General features: G+C 38.4%; 1 protein-coding gene across 1 annotated transcript in view; it reads left to right on the forward strand.

Moving 5' to 3' along the window:
• The window catches only part of IL6ST (interleukin 6 signal transducer), a 68,851-nt gene that overhangs the window by 19,099 nt on the left and 31,709 nt on the right, over positions 1-18,043 (forward strand). Inside the window, exons 2-4 of the mRNA XM_005694692.3 lie at positions 5,796-5,874; positions 13,180-13,485; positions 14,354-14,474. Of these exons, the coding sequence (XP_005694749.2) occupies positions 5,811-5,874; positions 13,180-13,485; positions 14,354-14,474 (491 nt within the window). The 5' untranslated portion in view covers positions 5,796-5,810. The remainder of the gene's footprint in view (positions 1-5,795; positions 5,875-13,179; positions 13,486-14,353; positions 14,475-18,043) is intronic.

Genomic DNA, 18,043 nt, shown 5'->3' on the forward strand with positions numbered 1-18,043 from the left:
GTTAGTAGTTTTATCCGGGAGAGATAAAACTTCCCGGACAGGGAAGTTTTAAAAAACACATTCTTTTTTTAAATTTAAATTTTATTTACTTTCTGGTACTGAAGCCACAGGGTACAAAGTTGGAAAGGTACAAAGAGTGTACTGTATAGGGGCTCCCTACCAGTCTAGTGTCTCAAACAGCCCGTGGCAGCTAGTATTTGAATTTTTATCCTTCCTGAGATATTTTATGCACGTATTTAAATTAGTATGTATTTTGTCTTTTTTGCTGTGTCTTTGCCCATGAATAATAAATACACTGTTTATACTTTAGCAGTGTATTTTAGATACACTTCTATCTGTACACTTCTATATCTGTACATTTTTTATGACTACAGTATACTATAATTGTATATGTCATAGTTTACCTAGTCCCTTATTCACAAACATTTAGGTTGCTCCTGCCTTTTACTATTAAATTGAATGCTATAGTGAATAAGTGTGTATATGTGTTGTTTTACAGTATCCATAGGATCCTGTGGTAGAAGTAGAATAATTAGATTCAAATGTATACTTTAATTTTGATTGATAGAGCAACACTGGCCATACACCTTGTGTAGGTAGGGTTTTTGTTTTTAACTGAGGTTAACAATGAAATTCATAGCTATAGGTGTAGAATTTGAGGGGAAGGTTATGCTAGTTTACACTGTAACTCTCAGTGTATAACAATGCTTTTATGTCATATTTCACAACATTTAATTACCTTTTACTTTTTAATTTTTTGCTAGTACTTAAGGTGAGAATACTGCAGTAATTTTGTTTGTTTACTGTTTTTACTAAATACAACTTACATACAATGAAGTCCACAAATCATAGTATAGAGCTCATGGTTCACTGTCTCAGAGTGTTCTCTTTGTCCTTGCACTACCCTTGCCACAAAAGATAACCACTGTTAGGAACTATCCCCATAGATTTAAGTCAGCCTGTTTTTGAACTTAATATAAAGGAAATCATATAGATCATACTTTTATTGCATTTGGATTCTTCTGTATTATATGTGAAATTTAGTTATGTTGCTGTGAGTACCTTTAATTTATCCTTTTTCATTGCTGTGATTTAGTTACTTGAATATACTGTAATTCTACTGCTTGTGGATTTTTGGTTTGGTTGTTTCTACTTTTCAACTTTTATGAATACAACTTCTGTGAAAATTTTTGTACATTTCTTGAAGAAATTTAGCACTCATTTCTTTTGCCTGGACGTGTTATCTGGATAGGTTCTGTTTGTTTTTAATTGAGGTCAATTTATAAACAATAAAATTCACCAACTTTTAGTGTACAGTTATTTAGAAAGCAATTTCCCTTGGGTCTCTTGCATTTCTGAATGTCTTATGAGCAATAGCTCTAACTGCCTTTTCTTCCAGACTGTCTTTTCAAGGATATTGAAAGATAGAAATGATATCCCTTCATAAAGCAAAGAGCAGGTTTCTGACAGCCGTGGAAAACAGATGCCATGTTTCCCTCCAAAGTAGAGGGCAGGTGTACGTGTGTGTGTGTGTGTGTGTGTGTGTGTCTGTGTGTCTGTGTGTCTGTGTGTGTGTTAGTTGCCCAGCTGTTTCTGACTCTTGGTGACCCCATGGACTGTAGCCTGCCAGGCTTCTCCATCCATGGGATTTTCCATTCAAGAATACTGGAGTGGGTTGCCATTTCCTTCTCCAGCAGGTGTGCTTCTTGCCATTTTAAAAGATTAAGGTTTCCAATAAGCTTAGTCTTCCTCTCCTGGAACACAACCCTCTGCAGGTACAGGTGTTTCATGACACTTTTCACAGCATTCTGTGAATTGGAGTTTGGGCGACTGGCACAGGAAAATGCTGTTAATCTTGATTGGTGTTCCTGGTATGAGTAATAAAATCATATGTAGCTGACTCAAGAGTCTTGTGTCTTCCTCCAGTATCCATGAAACTAACCGATTAACCTGTAAGTAGAATCAAATCTCAGAGCCTTCACAATTCTTGACACAATTTGGTAAATTTTGACAAATGAATAGAATTTTATCACCACCAGAGTCAATTCATAGCACATTTCTGTCCCCACAAGCTCCTTTGTGCCCCTTTATATCTGTTCCCCTTTCCCTAGTTTTGTCATTTGTTGAATTTCTCATATATAGAATTTTACATTATATCAGTTCAGTTCACTCACTCACTCATGTCCAACTCTTTGTGACCCCATGGACTGCAGCACGCCAGGCCTCCCTGTCCATCACCAACTCCCAGAGTTCGCTCAAACTCATGTCCGTTGAGTCGGTGATGCCATCCAAACATCTCATCCTCTGTCATCCCCTTCTCTTGCCCTCAATCTTTCTCAGCATCAGGGTCTTTTCAAATGAGTCAGTTCTTTGCATCAGGTGGCCGAAGTATTGGAGTTTCAGCTTCAGTATCAGTCCTTCCAATGACTATTCAGTACTTATTTCCTTTAGGATGGGCTGGTTTGATCTCCTTGCAGTCCAAGGGACTCCGAAGACTCTTCTTCAACACCACAGTTCGAAAGCATTACTTCTTGGCACTCAGCTTTCTTTATAGTCCATCTCACACATCCATACATGACTGCTGGAAAAACCATAGCCTTAACTAGACGGACCTTTGTTGCCAAAGAAACGTCTCTGCTTTTTAATATGCCAGCTAGGTTTGTCATAGCTTTTCTTCCAGGGAGCAGTTCAGTTCAGTTCAGTCCCTCAGTCGTGTCTGACTCTTTGCGACCCCATGAATCGCAGCATGCCAGGCCTCCCTGTCCATCACCAACTCCCAGAGTTCACTGAGACTCACATCCATCGAGTCAGTGATGCCATCCAGCCATCTCATCCTCTGTCGTCCCCTTCTCTTCCTGCCCCCAATCCCTCCCAGCATCAGAGTCTTTTCCGATGAGTCAACTCTTCGCATGATGTGGCCAAAGTACTGGAGTTTCAGCTTTAGCATCATTCCTTCCAAAGTAATCCCAAGGCTGATCTCCTTCAGAATGGACTGGTTGGATCTCCTTGCAGTCCAAGGGACTCTCAAGAGTCTCTTCCAGCACCACAGTTCAAAAGCATCAATTCTTCAGCGCTCAGCTTTCTTCACAGTCCAACTCTCACATCCATCCATACATGACCCCTGCAAAAACCATAGCCTTGACTAGACGGACGTTTGTTGGCAAAGTAATATCTCTGCTTTTGAATATGCTAACTAGTTTGCTCATAACTTTCCTTTCAAGGAGTAAGCGTCTTTTAATTTCATGGCTGCAGTCACCATCTGCAGTGATCTTGGAGCCAAAAAAAATAAAGGCTAACACTGTTTCTACTGTTTCCCCATCTATTTCCCATGAAGTGATGGGACCAGATGCCATGATCTTCGTTTTCTGAATGTTGAGCTTTAAGCCAACTTTTTCACTCTCCTCTTTCACTTTCATCAAGAGGCTTTTTAGTTCCTCTTCAATTTCTGCCATAAGGGTGATGTCATCTGCATATCTGAGGTTATTGATATTTCTCCCGGCAATCTTGATTCCAGCTTGTGCTTCTTCCAGCCCAGCGTTTCTCATGATGTACTCTGCATATAAGTTAAATAAACAGGGTGACAATATACAGCCTTGACGTATTCCTTTTCCTATGTGGAACCAGTCTGTTGTTCCACGTCCAGTTCTAACTGTTGCTTCCTGACCTGCATATAGGCTTCTCAAGAGGCATGTCAGGTCGTCTGGTATTCCCATCTCTTGAAGAATTTTCCAGTTTATTGTGATCCACACAGTCAAAGGCTTTGGTTTAGTCAGTAAAGCAGAAATAGATGTTTTTCTGGAACTCTCTTGCTTTTTCCATGATCCAGCGGATGTTGGCAATTTGATCTCTGGTTCCTCTGCCTTTTCTAAAACCAGCTGAACATCTGGAAGTTCACAGTTCACATATTGCTGAAGCCTATTTTGGAGAATTTTGAGCATTACTTTACTAGCGTGTGAGATGAGTGCAATTGTGCGGTAGTTTGAGCATTCTTTGGCACTGCCTTTCTTTGGGACTGGAATGAAAACTGACTTTTTCCAGTCCTGTGGCCACTGCTGAGTTTTCCAAATTTGCTGGCATATTGAGTGCAGCACTTTCACAGCATCATCTTTTAGGATTTGAAATAGTTCAGCTGGAATTCCATCACCTCCACTAGCTTTGTTCATATTGATGCTTCCTAAGACCCACTTGACTTCACATTCCAGGATGTCTGGTTCTAGGTGAGTGATGAGCAAGCGTCTTTTAATTTCATGGCTGCAGTCACCATCTGCAGTGATTTTGGAGACTCCAAAAATAAACATCTGTTACTGTTTCCACATCTGTTTGCCATGAAGTGATGGGACCAGATGCCATGATCTTAGTTTTCTGAATGTTGAGCTTTAAGCCAACTTTTTCACTCCTTTTCCACTTTCATCAAGAGGCTCTTTAGTTCTTCGCTTTCTGCCATAAGGGTGGTATCATCTGCATATCTGAGGTTATTGATATTTCTCCCAGCAATCTTGATCCCAGCTTGTACTTCATCCAGCCCAGCGTTTCTCATGATGTACTCTGCATATCAGTTAAATAAGCAGGGTGACAATATATAGTCTTGACGTACCCTTTCCCTATTTGGAATATAGCCTGTTTTGTATGGCTTCTTTCATTCAACATAGTGCTTTTGAGATTTGTTCATGCTCTTTCCTGTATCACTAGTTTATCCCCTTTTATTGCTGAGTGGTATTCTATTGTATGGATATACTGCTGTTTGGATATTTGTTTATCCTTTCACCAGTTGATTGACATTTGGATTGTTTCTAGTTTGGGGCTATTATAAGCAAAACTACTGTAGGTTTGGATATAAGTTTTCATATGGACATTTATTTTTATTTCTCTTGGATACATTATTAGGAGTGGAAATGCTAAGTCTTATGATGTGCTTTTAATTCGTAAAGAACTGCCAAATTGTTTTCCAAAGTGTGTGTATCATCTTACATTCCTGTCAGGCTTGTTTTAATTTGTATCTAGTTATGAGTGAGGTTGAAAGTATGATTTCATATGTTTGAGTTACTTGTGTTTCCTTCTCTATAAAATGCCTGTTTGGCTCATCTTGCATGTTTTCTTCTAAACAGGGAAGGTGAGGTGTTGGACTTCTGTAATGATTTGTAGGCATTCTTCATATATTGGGATAATTTTGGTCAGACTATGAATTACAAGCTTCTTTTTTTCCTATTTGGCTATTATCTTTTGAACTTGCCAATGGTGAGGTTTTGCCATGTAGAAATTTGTCTCTCTGAACTCTTCAGTCTCACAGAGTATTTACTAGCAGTGTAAGACTTCATAATATAGAAACAGGATTGCTCTTTTAATTGACCTTAAAGTATAAATTAGGCTTCCCTGGTGGCTTAGTCAGTAAAGAATCTGCCTGCAATGCAGACCTGGGTTTAATCCCTGGGTCCAGAAGATCCTCTGGAGAAGGAAATGGCAACCCACTCCAGTATTCTTGCCTGGGAAATCTCATGGACACAGGAGCCTGGTGGCCTCCAGTCCGTGGGGTCACAAGAGTTGGACATGACTTAGTGACTAAAACCACCAAAGTATAAAGTATGTTTCCCAGCTGTATTTTATGTAGCCATAACATTAGGGGGAATAAAGAAAAATATTCTGAAGAGTTCAGTTTGTTTTCTGCATTCTCACAAGAATTTTACCACCTTTTAGAAAACACCTATACAATGGAAACAAAAGAGCTTTAGAACTTGTGTCTTTATTATGCATAGTAAGAGTAAAAATATTTAAAATAATATTGCATGTGTCTTTTACAGAAATATCTATGCAAGATGTTCACATTGCAAACTTGGATAGTGCAAGCCTTGTTTATTTTCCTCACCACTGAATCTATAGGTAAGGTTCATGAGATATCCTACCTCCCAACCCCACAAATTAGGTTTGTATATTACTGAATAATTATATAATTATGCTTACATATTTATTCTTTAGGATCATTATTGAAAGAACGATGTTGCCTTAAAAATGGACTCAAGTTAAAATGCTCTTGACAAATTATAATTTGTATAATTTGAGTTGAAGCACTCAGTAATCCTAAATCTTGTTCAGCTGTACTAATAGTAAGTTTAATATTGAGAAGGAAAAAGGGGGATTTTGTTTATTTTTTTAAATAAAGAAACAGAATCAGGTTTGTTAACTTTTAGCACTTCACTCCTTAATAGGCAAAGATGTCACTGAGCAGAAGTGAGATTGTGATACCAGAAGAAAGATTACCTAGAGCAATACTGCTCCAACTGGTCCACAGCCTGAGAACTGGTTGTTATTGGTCCATAATGAGATGAGTACAGAAATTAAGAATAAATGTTTAGAAATGCTTTTAACAATTTGGCATAGCCATGATATCCAAGCATGTGATCAATGGACTTGCCTCATCAAACATAATATAAAACAAAAGTGTATGTCTGTAAAGGATTGGGTGAATAAAACCTAAACTGATCCTTTACCCCAGATAATTTGAGAAGTATTGCTCTAAGTCAAACCCTCTTTAAATTCAAGAACGCAGCCTCTTTTTAAACACTGGAAATGATACAAACCTTAGGCTGAAATTTTTTCTCATTTAAAAGTCTTTCGTTAGTCTTAAACCCAAATTTTCTTCCTTGTAACTTTTTCTCATTAACCTTAAAAATCCTTCTATTGTAGATCCACTTTCCTTTTCCACTGTTCAAGTCTTCAAGTATTGAAGGAATGCTTTCTAACCCCTCTCTTGCCCAAATTAAATTTACCTAGTTATCCTAATTATTCTTTGTCGGATTTGACTTCCAATCTGTATGCACTGATTACCCTCCTGACTCTTCCCTTGATTTTTCATATCATATGGCTCAGACGGTAAAGCGTCTGCCTACAATGTGGGAGACCCGGGTTCAATCCCTGGGTTGGGAAGATCCTCTGGGGAAGGAAATGGCAACCCACTCTAGTACTCTTGCCTGGAAAATCCCATAGGTGGAGAAGCCTGACAGTCTATGGGGTCTCACAAAGAGTCGGACACGACTGAGCGACTTCACCTCACCTTCACCTCACCATCCTACTTAATTCTAGTTAACAACAGTGAAACTTTAGCCAGTCACTTAATTTGTGTCTCGGTTTCATGATCTGTACGATGGGGATAGTAATGTCTCTAACTTCTAGGGTTATTGTGAGATTTAAATGAGTTAATACACAGAAGGCATTTGGGCAGTACCTGCCCATAGTACACTTTATAAAAAGGAATGTAATAATATATTTATTATTAAGGTTTGAATAAAATGCACTTAAGGAAAAAATATATCAGAACTCGACGTATTCTGAGTATAGTGATTTTATTATTTACTTTTGAAGGATCATTTTTATTAAAGCAGCATAATTTTTTGCCAGTTAAGATACACTGTAGTTTAATGTTAAGCCATCTACCTACCAGTCACTGAAAATTCTCAGATTGTTTTCACGTCAATTACTTTTAAGCCATTTCCCCTTCACTCTATATTTATTTATCAACCTAAATAGAAGATGATTTTGCCAAATTTATTAGCCTATCAGTCTAGTCCTTGAGCATAATTTTGAATCCTGACATTATCCAAATTATTGGCAATCCATTATAATCTTTTGCTGATTTGACAAGTGTGTGTGTCTGTTTTCCCCCTAAGTTGTTGATAAAAAGGTTGAAAATAACAGGACTATATTATCTGTTGCTGCCAGACAGCTTACTCTAAAGCTTCATGCCTTAAAATGGCATTACTTATTATTTCTCATGGTTTATGTGTGACTGGCTCAGTCAGACACAGAGATTCTCCTTTTCCCTGTGATATCTGGGCCCTCAGCTAGAATATTCAGTGCTGAGTAGCTGGAGTCATCTGAAGTCTCATTCACTTATTATGTCTGGTGTTGATGATGGCTGTAGATTCAGGGCTTTGGGGCTCTTAGCTAGAACACCACATGTGGTCTGTCCTTGCGGCCTTGGCTTGCTTACATGTGGCTGGGTTCCATGGCAAATGTCGCAAGAGAAAAAGAGAGCTAGTCAGAAGTTGTATTTTTTTATGATCTAGCTTTGGAAGTCATTTAGCACACTCTGTTGGCTGGGGCAGGCATAAGCACCCTTAAAGATCTGAGAGCAAAAGGGAAACATGGACCTCTTTTCTTTGGAGGAGTATTAGTCACTTTGTAAGATGAGCATGTTGAATAGGATACATTTATAAGTATGACCTTCTTTGGAAAGTACAGTCTGCCCCAAGGTTTGAGGGGAGGCACTTCAGCCATACTCCTTTAGCCTCCCTCTCATTGACTTTTTTTAGTCAGTGATTTTTTTATATGTAGGTAATCAAATGAAAATGTTTTAGTTTGAAGTTACAAAATATCTGTTTCTATAGATCAAGAGTAGTCAAAAATCAGCCTAGTAATCCTGTAAAAGTGGATTTCATTTGGCACAGGATGGTTTCAGTGAGCCTGTGCTTCATTTCGCAAACTGGAACATTTGCCTGTTTCTAGTATTTCTTATTCTGTGATTAAAAATTGTTATTTAGTCTCTGGCTATATCCCATGTTTTTTAGTACTCTGAAGTATATTTCCTAGGTAAGGTTCCCTCTCATTATTAAAGAGAAAGTCAAAGAGGAATGATTTTACCAAGGAACAAAGTGCGATTGGAGGGGTTTTAAGGACTTGCTCATTGTCACCGGGTAACTCTGTCACAGGATGGACATTGACAGGAGCTTGTGTGCTAGGACGTGCCACAGCCATGCATCAGTAACGGAAGGCCACACAAACAGGCCACAGCACAAGCTTTGAAACAAACAGTTTCACTCTGGGCCTTATGAGCTTAATGACAGATATGGAATAAGAAGTTAATTGTTTAGTTTTTAAAAGTAGTTTTATCCTTTGTGCAGTCTAGCCTGGGACCAAGTTGAGAATTGGAAGAATCTGCCTGATATTTGAGGTTTACTCCATAAAAGTATCTCAGCGTTCTTTATAAAATAAACGATTGAAGTAAATTCTCTCCAAGGTTGTTATCAGTTTTTTGATTCTCTGATTCTATACATCTTTTACCTTAACTGCTAGAACCCGTCACCTCTGAGAGACGTTTCCAGAGTCAATGTGACTAGATTACTTGTCTCTGGATAATAGTAGTAATGATGATTTGTTGTTGTTCAGTCGCTCTTTTGTAACGCCAGGGATGGTAGCCCACCAGGCTCTTCTGTCCATGGGATTCTCCAGGCAAGAATACTAGAGTGGGTTGCCATTTCCTTCTCCAGGGGATCCTCCTGATCCAGGAGCAAACCTGCATCTCCTGCACTGGCAGGTGGATTCTTCACCACTGAGACACCAGGGAAGCCAAGCAATGGTGACAGGCTACCATTTATTGGAGGCCTTTTGAAGACCAGGCATTGTAGTAGGTTCTTTACATAACTAATATCTAATCGCAAAAAACTTTCAAGATAGTCCTTATTAACTTCATTTTCCAAGTGAATAAATTAATGCTGTTAGAACTTCAAATTCCATTGGCATTCACTCAAGAAAGCTGCCTTAAGTTTCTAGATAGTGAGAATAGAGAAGAAGGATAGAATCATGTCAAGTATTGAGCATTTTATCTTGATGGTAATAGGTAGGCATTAAGTAATTTAAAATAGGGAAATGGCATAATCATTTTTGAACAATAACTTTGGGAGCTGTATGTTTAAGATAAACTAGAAGGAGGTCAGATTGTGGTATAATGTGATAGCCTGAGTGCCAGCAGCCAAAGTAGGGTTGATGAGAAGAGGTTGCTATACATACTAAGAATATAGAAACAAAAAGACCCAGAGAGTGTGGGGGGAGGCCAAATGAGAGAGTGAGGACTGCAAGGCTATCTGGCCTAGGCGACCGGATGGGAGTAGTGTCTCAGCGGCAATAGGAAAGTGAGAAGAAGAAAGAATAAGTTTGGAAGGGACTGTGATACATAGTCTATGCCCCGACCAGTAACTGAAGAAGCTGAAGTTGAACAGTTTTATGAAGACCTACAACACCTTCTAGAACTAACACTAAAAAAAAAGATGTCCTTTTCATAATAGGGGACTAGAATGCAAAAGGGGGAAGTCAAGAAACACCTGGAGTAACAGGCAAATTTGGCCTTGCAATACAAAATGAAGCACAACAAAGGCTAACAGAGTTTTGCCAAGAGAACGCCCTGGTCATAGCAAACACCCTCTTCCAACAACACAAGAGAAGACTCTACACATGGACATCACCAGATGGTCAATAGGGAAATCAGATTGATTATATTCTTTGCAGCCAAACATGGAGAAGCTCTATACAGTCAGCAAAAACAAGACTGGGAGCTGACTGTGGCTAAGATCATGAACTCCTTATTGTCAAATTCAGACTTAAATTGAAGAAAGTATGGAACACCACTAGACCCTTCAGGTATGACCTAAATCAAATCCCTTACAATTATACAGTGGAAGTGACAAATAGATTCAACGGATTAGATCTGATAGACAGAATGCTTGAAGAGCTGTGAATGGAGGTTCATGACATGGTACAGGAGGCATTGATCAAGACCATCCCCAAAAAAAGAAGTGCAAAAAGGCAAAATGTTTGTCTGAAGAGGCCTTACAAACAGGTATGAAAAGAAGAGAAGTGAAAGGCAAAGGAGAAAAGGAAAGATATACCCATTTGAATGCAGAGTTCCAAAGAATAGCAAGAAGAGATAAGAAAGCCTTCCTCAGTGATCAATGCAAAGAAATAGAGGAAAACAATAGAATGAAAAAGACTAGAGATTTCTTCAAGAAAATTAGAGATACTAAGGGAATTTTCATGCAAAGATGGGCACAATAAAGGACAGAAATGGTATGGACCTAACAGAAGCAGAAGATATTAAAGAGGTGGCAAGAACGCACAGAAGAACTGTACAGAAAAGAGCTTCACGACCCAGATAATCATGATGATGTGATCATTCACTGAGAGCCAGACATCCTGGAATGTGAAGTCAGGTGGGTCTTAGGAAGCATCCCTTTAAACAAAGCTAGTAGAGGTGACGGAATTCCAGTTGAGCTATTTCAAATCCTGAAAGATGATGCTGCACTCTATATGCCAGCAAATTTGGAAAACTCAGCAGTGGCCACAGGACTGGAAAAGGTCAGTTTTAATTCCAGTCCCAAAGAAAAGCAGTGCCAAAGAATGCTCAAACTACTGCACAGTTGCACTCATCTCAGATGTTAGCAAAGTAATGCTCAAAATTCTCCAAGCCAGGCTTCACCAGTACGTGAACTGAGAACTTTCAAATGTTCAAGCTCATTTTAGAAAAGGCAGAGGAACCAGAGATCAAATTGCCAACATCCGCTGAATCATCAAAAAGGCAAGAGAGTTCCAGAAAAGCATCTATTTCTGCTTTATTGACTATACCAAAGCCTTTGACTGTGTGGATCACAACAAACTGGAAAATTCTTCAAGAGAAGGGTATACCAAACCACCTGACCTGCCTCCTGACCAATCTGTATGCAGATTAAGAAGCATTAGAACCGGACATGGACAACAGACTGGTTCCAAATCGGGAAAGGAGTATGTCAAGGGTGTATTATGTCACCTTGCTTGTTTAACCTGTATGTAGACTACATCATGAGAAACACTGGGCTGGAGGAAGCACAGGCTGGACTCAAGATTGCCAGGAGAAATACCAATAATTTCAGATATTGCAGAAAGTGAAGAGGAACTAAAGAACCTGTTGATGAAAGTGAAAGAGGAGAGTGAAGAAGTTGGCTTAAAGCTCAACAGTCAGAAAACTAAGATCATGGCATCCGGTCCCATCACTTCAGGGCAAATAGATGGGGAAACATTGGAAACAGTGACAGACTTTATTTTCAGGGGCTCCAAAATCACTGCAGATGGTGACTTGCAGCCATAAAATTAAAAGATGCTTGCTCCTTGGAAGAAAAGCTATGACCAAGCTAGACAGCTTATTAATAAGCAGAGACATTACTTTGCCAACAAAGATCCATCTAGTCAAAGCTGTCATTTTCCAGTAGTCATGTATGGATGTGAGAGTTGGATTGTAAAGAAAGCTGAGCGCCAAAGAATTGATGCCTTTGAACTGTGTGGTGTTGGAGAAAACTCTTGAGAGTCTCATAGACTGCAAGGAGATCCAACCAGTCTATCCAAAAGGAAATCAGTCCTGAATATTCATTGGAAGGAATGATGCTGAAGCTGAAACTCCAATACTTTGGCCACCTGATGCCAAGAACTGACTCATTTGAAAAGACCCTGATGCTGGGAAAGATTAAAGATGAGAGGAGAAGGAGGATGAGATTGTTGGGTGGCATCACTGACTCGATGGACATGAGTTTGAGTAAATTCTGGGAGTTGGTGATGGACAGGGAAGCCTGATATGGTGCAGTCCATGGGGTCACAAAGAGTCAGACACAACTGAGCGACTGAAACGAACTATGATACTTATAATTTTAGACATGTTCATTTTAAAGTACTTATGAAATATCTCAAGTGGATGTCTTGTAAGCCACTGAAAACAGAAAATTAGAGTCAGAAAGAGGGGTTTACATGTCATCAACATGGAGTAGGTCATAGGAAAATCATGTAGTTGCATTTTACTTTTTTATATAATTTGGTTTTTTGCTTTTTAATATGAGATTGTATCCCATATACTTATTGTTAAAACCAGTGTATTTGGTCATCTTATTTTACTCATCCTGTTTTTATTTTGCTACACCCCTGCTCTTTACTTTTTGTTTGATTTTGACATATGAACAACATATACTGTCTTTGTGTGTCCCCATCTGCACCCTCAAAGGCATTCAGGACTGGCAAGAAGCAGAGACCATCCCCTGTCTTCTGGTGGGTCTATTTAGACACTGGGTGTGAGTTGAGAGAATTGGTGGTAGAGCAAATATGAATCACCCTGCAGGCAAACTATTTCCTAAAGCAAAGTAGAATGTTATGAAAAGGGCTGAAATTTGCATAGGTTTTTTTTTTTTTGTAAAATCCAGCTCCATCTGCCACGTAATCGGTATAATTCTTTTCAAATTGAGACATTAAATTCTGTTGATACTTTCACTGTGTTTCTTCTTTTTCTGTGTCTTTAGAGATATTTTAATGATGATAGAGAAACTGTACTGATATAGAATGACATTTTGTACCAGAAACATTCAGTCTATTCTTACATTTTCTGTTATTATTCCTTTCCAGGTGAACTTATAGTTCCATGTGCTCATATCCACCCTGAATCTTCAGTTGTACAACTTGGTTCGAATTTCACGGCAGTTTGTGTGCTAAAAGAAAAATGTATGAATGATTATCATGTGACTGCTAATGAAATTTTCTGGAAAACAGGCCGTGTTACTGTTCCTTATGAACAATATGCTGTCATAAACAGAACAGCATCTAGTGTCACATTTCCAAATATAACTTTAATAAATGCTCTGCTCACTTGCAACATTCGTATGTTTGGACAGATTAATCGGAGTGTTTATGGAATCAGAATCATTTCAGGCTGTAAGTTTTGTTTTACTTTTATTATTTCAGACTTTGTCATGACTGTTGAATTACATCTTTAATGTCCATTGTCTTTTGGTCTTTTTGAAATGCAGTAACTGTCAGCTCAATGAGTTTTGGACTGTTTTTTCTTTTTAACGTTTAAGAAAAAAATAAGCTTAGGAGTAGAATTGCATTTGCATTACAAATATATAAAAGCCTAAGGAGTAACACAAGTTTAATATTTTTCCTGAAAGTCAAGCACCTGTCAGCTTTCTAGAAAAACATTTTGACAAGAGATACCCAACGAAAATGTTGAGTTGAAATCTGTGACTGTGCTCATAGTGACTTTCAATATTCCTTAGTTGTGGAGAAAATGCAGTGTAAAGCAACTATCTGAAGAAAGTGAATCAATACTGGAGGATCCTTTTATATTGAAGTAGACAAATAAATTTACTATGATCCAAGAATGGATTACCAAATTTGTGGATCAACTAACACTATAATTTTAGCATTTGCTTTCTCGCCAGCAGAGTTTGGGAAGGGAGAGATATAAATGAATCATTTTTGCTTCTATCTAAAATACACTTAAAAAGTCAGTTGATAATGCTTTCCAGCTATAAATAAAAGTTGACTTTGTGTAGAAAGTTAATTTGAAATGTACCTAGTAATGACAAGTATGATAGAAAATGTATGTTACTATCTAAAATGTTTGAATTTACATAGAAAAGAAATTAATGTTTTAGTCACCAGTATTTCATTATGTCTTTTCTTGGTTTTGTTTTTTTCTGTCTGATTTTGGTTATCTTAAATGTCTAGAGGAGTATATAAATTGCATGCTTTCTGTGAATATGAAGCTTTTTGAAATTTGCTTATTTTTCCCTTTTAGTGCCTCCTGAAAAACCTAAAAATTTGAGTTGCATTGTGAATGAAGGAAAGAAAATGATGTGTCAGTGGGATCCTGGAAGGGAAACACACCTGGAAACAAACTACACTTTAAAATCTGAGTGGCAAGTTATTTTAAATTTTTTGTACATTGAATTTATTAAGTTTGCCTTTGTGGTAGAGTTTTTATCTTGTAGTATTATTAAATGCAGAGTTTTAAATGTTTTATTTAACTTTTTATTTTAGAACACCTGAAACATGAAAATAGAAAGAATAGTGTAAGAAATCCTCATGCTCATCACCAAGCTTCAATAATTATCAGCCCATTACCAGTCTTACTTTATATATACCCCACACTCAGATTGTTTTTAAAAAATGGACATCATATCATCTCATCAATAAATATTTTAGTACTTTAATGGAAAAGATAAGGACACTTTTAAAAACTCCAAATATAATTGAAAATACTCTCATATGGTTACATTTTTAATTAGTGTTCAAATTTTCCCAGTTGTCTCATGAATTCAGTTCAGTTCAGTCGCTCAGTCGTGTCTAACTCTGCGACCCCATGAATCGCAACATGCCAGGCCTCCCTGTCCATCACCAACTCCCGGAGTTCGCTCAGACTCACATCCATCGAGTCAGTGATGCCATCCAGCCATCTCATCCTCTGTCGTCCCCTTCTCCTCCTGCCCCCAATCCCTCCCAGCATCACAGTCTTTTCCAATGAGTCAACTCTTCGCATGAAGTGGCCAAAGTACTGGAGTTTCAGCTTTAGCATCATTCCTTCCAAAGAAATCCCAGGGCTGATCTCCTTCAGAATGGACTGGTTGGATCTCCTTGCAGTCCAAGGGACTCTCAGGAGTCTTCTCCAATACCACAGTTCAAAAGCATCAATTCTTCAGTGCTCAGCCTTCTTCACAGTCCAACTCTCACATCCATACATGACCACTGGAACAACTGTAGCCTTGACTAGACGAATCTTAGTCAGCAAAGTAATGTCTCTGCTTTTGAATATGCTATGTAGGTTGGTCATAACTTTTCTTCCAAGGAGTAAGCGTCTTTTAATTTCATGGCTGCAGTCACCATCTGCAGTGATCTTGGAGCCAAAAAAAATAAAGTCTAACACTGTTTCCACTGTTTCCCCATTTATTTCCCATGAAGTGATGGGACCAGATGCCATGATCTTCGTTTTCTGAATGTTGAGCTTTAAGCCAACTTTTTCACTCTCCACTTTCACTTTCATCAAGAGGCTTTTTAGTTCCTCTTCACTTTCTGCCATAAGGGTGGTATCATTTGCATATCTGAGGTTATTGATATTTCTCCTGGCAATCTTGATTCCAGCTTGTGTTTCTTCCAGTCCAGCATTTCTCATGATGTACTCTGCATAGAAGTTAAATAAGCAGGGTGACAGTATACAGCCTTGACGTACTCCTTTTCCTATTTGGAACCAGTCTGCTGTTCCATGTCCAGTTCTAACTGTTGCTTCCTGACCTGTATACAGATTTCTCAAGAGGCAGGTCAGGTGGTCTGGTATTCTCATCTCTTTCAGAATTTTCCAGTTTATTGTGATCCACGCAGTCAAAGGCTTTGGCATAGTCAATAAAGCAGAAATAGATGTTTTTCTGGAACTCTCTTGCTTTTTCCATGATCCAGCGGATGTTGGCAATTTGATCTCTGGTTCCTCTGCCTTTTCTAAAACCAGCTCGAACATCTGGAAGTTCACGGTTCGTGTATTGCTGAAGCCTGGCTTGGAGAATTTTGAGCATTACCTTACTAGCATGTGAGATGAGTGCAATTGTGCGGTAGTTTGAGCATTCTTTGGCATTGCCTTTCTTTGGGACTGGAATGAAAACTGACCTTTTCCAGTCCTGTGGCCACTGCTGAGTTTTCCAAATTTGCTGGCATATTGAGTGCAGCACTTTCACAGCATCATCTTTCAGGATTTGAAACAGCTCAACTGGAATTCCATCACCTCCACTAGCTTTGTTTGTAGTAGTGCTTTCTAAGACCCACTTAACTGCACATTCCAGGATGTCTGGCTCTGGATGAGTGATCACACCGTCATGATTATCTGGGTTGTGAAGATCTTTTTTGTACAGTTCTTCTGTGTTTTCTTGCCACCTCTTCTTAATATCTTCTGCTTCTGTTAGGTCCATACCATTTCTGTCCTTTATCAAGCCCATCTTTGCATGAAATGTTCCCTTGGTATCTCTAATTTTCTTGAAGAGATCTCTAGTCTTTCCCATTCTGTTGTTTTCCTCTATTTCTTTGCATTGATCGCTGAAGAAGGCTTTCTTATCTCTTCTTGCTCTTCTCTGGAACTCTGCATTCAGATGCTTATATCTTTCCTTTTCTCCTTTGCTTTTCGCCTCTCTTCTTTTCACAGCTATTTGTAAGGCCTCCCCAGACAGCCATTTTACTTTTTTGCATTTCTTTTCCATGGGGATGGTCTTGATCCCCGTCTCCTATACAGTGTCACCACCCTCATCCCATAGTTCATCAGGCACTCTATCTATCAGATCTAGGCCCTTAAATCTATTTCTCACTTCCACGGTATAATCATAAAGGATTTGATTTAGGTCATACCTGAATGGTCTAGCGGTTTTCTCTACTTTCTTCAATTTAAGTCTGAATTTAGTAATAAAGATTTCATGATCTGAGCCACAGTCAGCTCCTGGTCTTGTTTTTGTTGACTGTATAGAGCTTCCCCATCTTTGGCTTCAAAGAATATAATCAGTCTGATTTCGCTGTTGACCATCTAGTGATGTCCATGTGTAGAGTCTCCTCTTGTGTTGTTGGAAGAGGATGTTTGCTATGACCAGTGCATTTTCTTGGCAAAAGTCTTTGCCCTGCTTCATTCCACATTCCAAGGCCAAATTTGCCTGTTACTCCATGAATATATGTATATATTTTTACACTTGTCAAATCAAGATTTAAGTAATCACCATATATTGCCAATTCACGTATCTTGTTTCTCTTAACCATAGGTTCTACCTTCTTTCTTTGCAGTTCAGTTGTTAAAATAATGGTTTTACATCATTTAACACATTCCTATGTCCCTTTATTTACTGAAATTTGCTATTAGATCTAGACATTTAATCAGTTTTTCCCCCCAAAAAAATAATTCATAGGAGTTATATGTATTTTCATTAGGAATGACCATATGATGTTTGTTTTTGTTTTTCTTATATTAAAATTTGAGCAGTGGTTTCAGGTATTAACAGAATTTCCGCTTAGTTTTTCAAATGTAAAGAAAAGTTGAAGGAATTTTACAGTGAACATTTATATGTACTCATTACCTAGATTCTACAGTTAACATTTTACTGTACTTGTCTCCATCTACCAACCCATCTCATTTTAATGAATTTCAGAGTGAGTTAGAGACATCCATATACTTCCACCCTTAATCACTTAAACATTTACATCATTAATTAGATTAATTAATCCCTAGCATCTTCCAAAGGTAGATATAAGAGATTTTTCTCCTCATTATGAATTCATATTTAAACATTTGATGTCTTGTTATTTATTTATTTGGCTGCGCCAGGTCTTAGGTGCAGCATGCAGGGTCTTTGATTTTCTTTGCATCATTCAGGTTCTTTAGTTGCAACATGCGAACTCTTAGTGGCGGCATGTGGTATTTAGTTCCCAGATCAGGGTGAAACCCTGACCACCTGCATTGGGAGCGCAG

Source organism: Capra hircus, chromosome 20 (genome assembly GCF_001704415.2).
Source record: "Capra hircus breed San Clemente chromosome 20, ASM170441v1, whole genome shotgun sequence".
Classification (NCBI taxonomy): Eukaryota; Metazoa; Chordata; class Mammalia; order Artiodactyla; family Bovidae; genus Capra; species Capra hircus.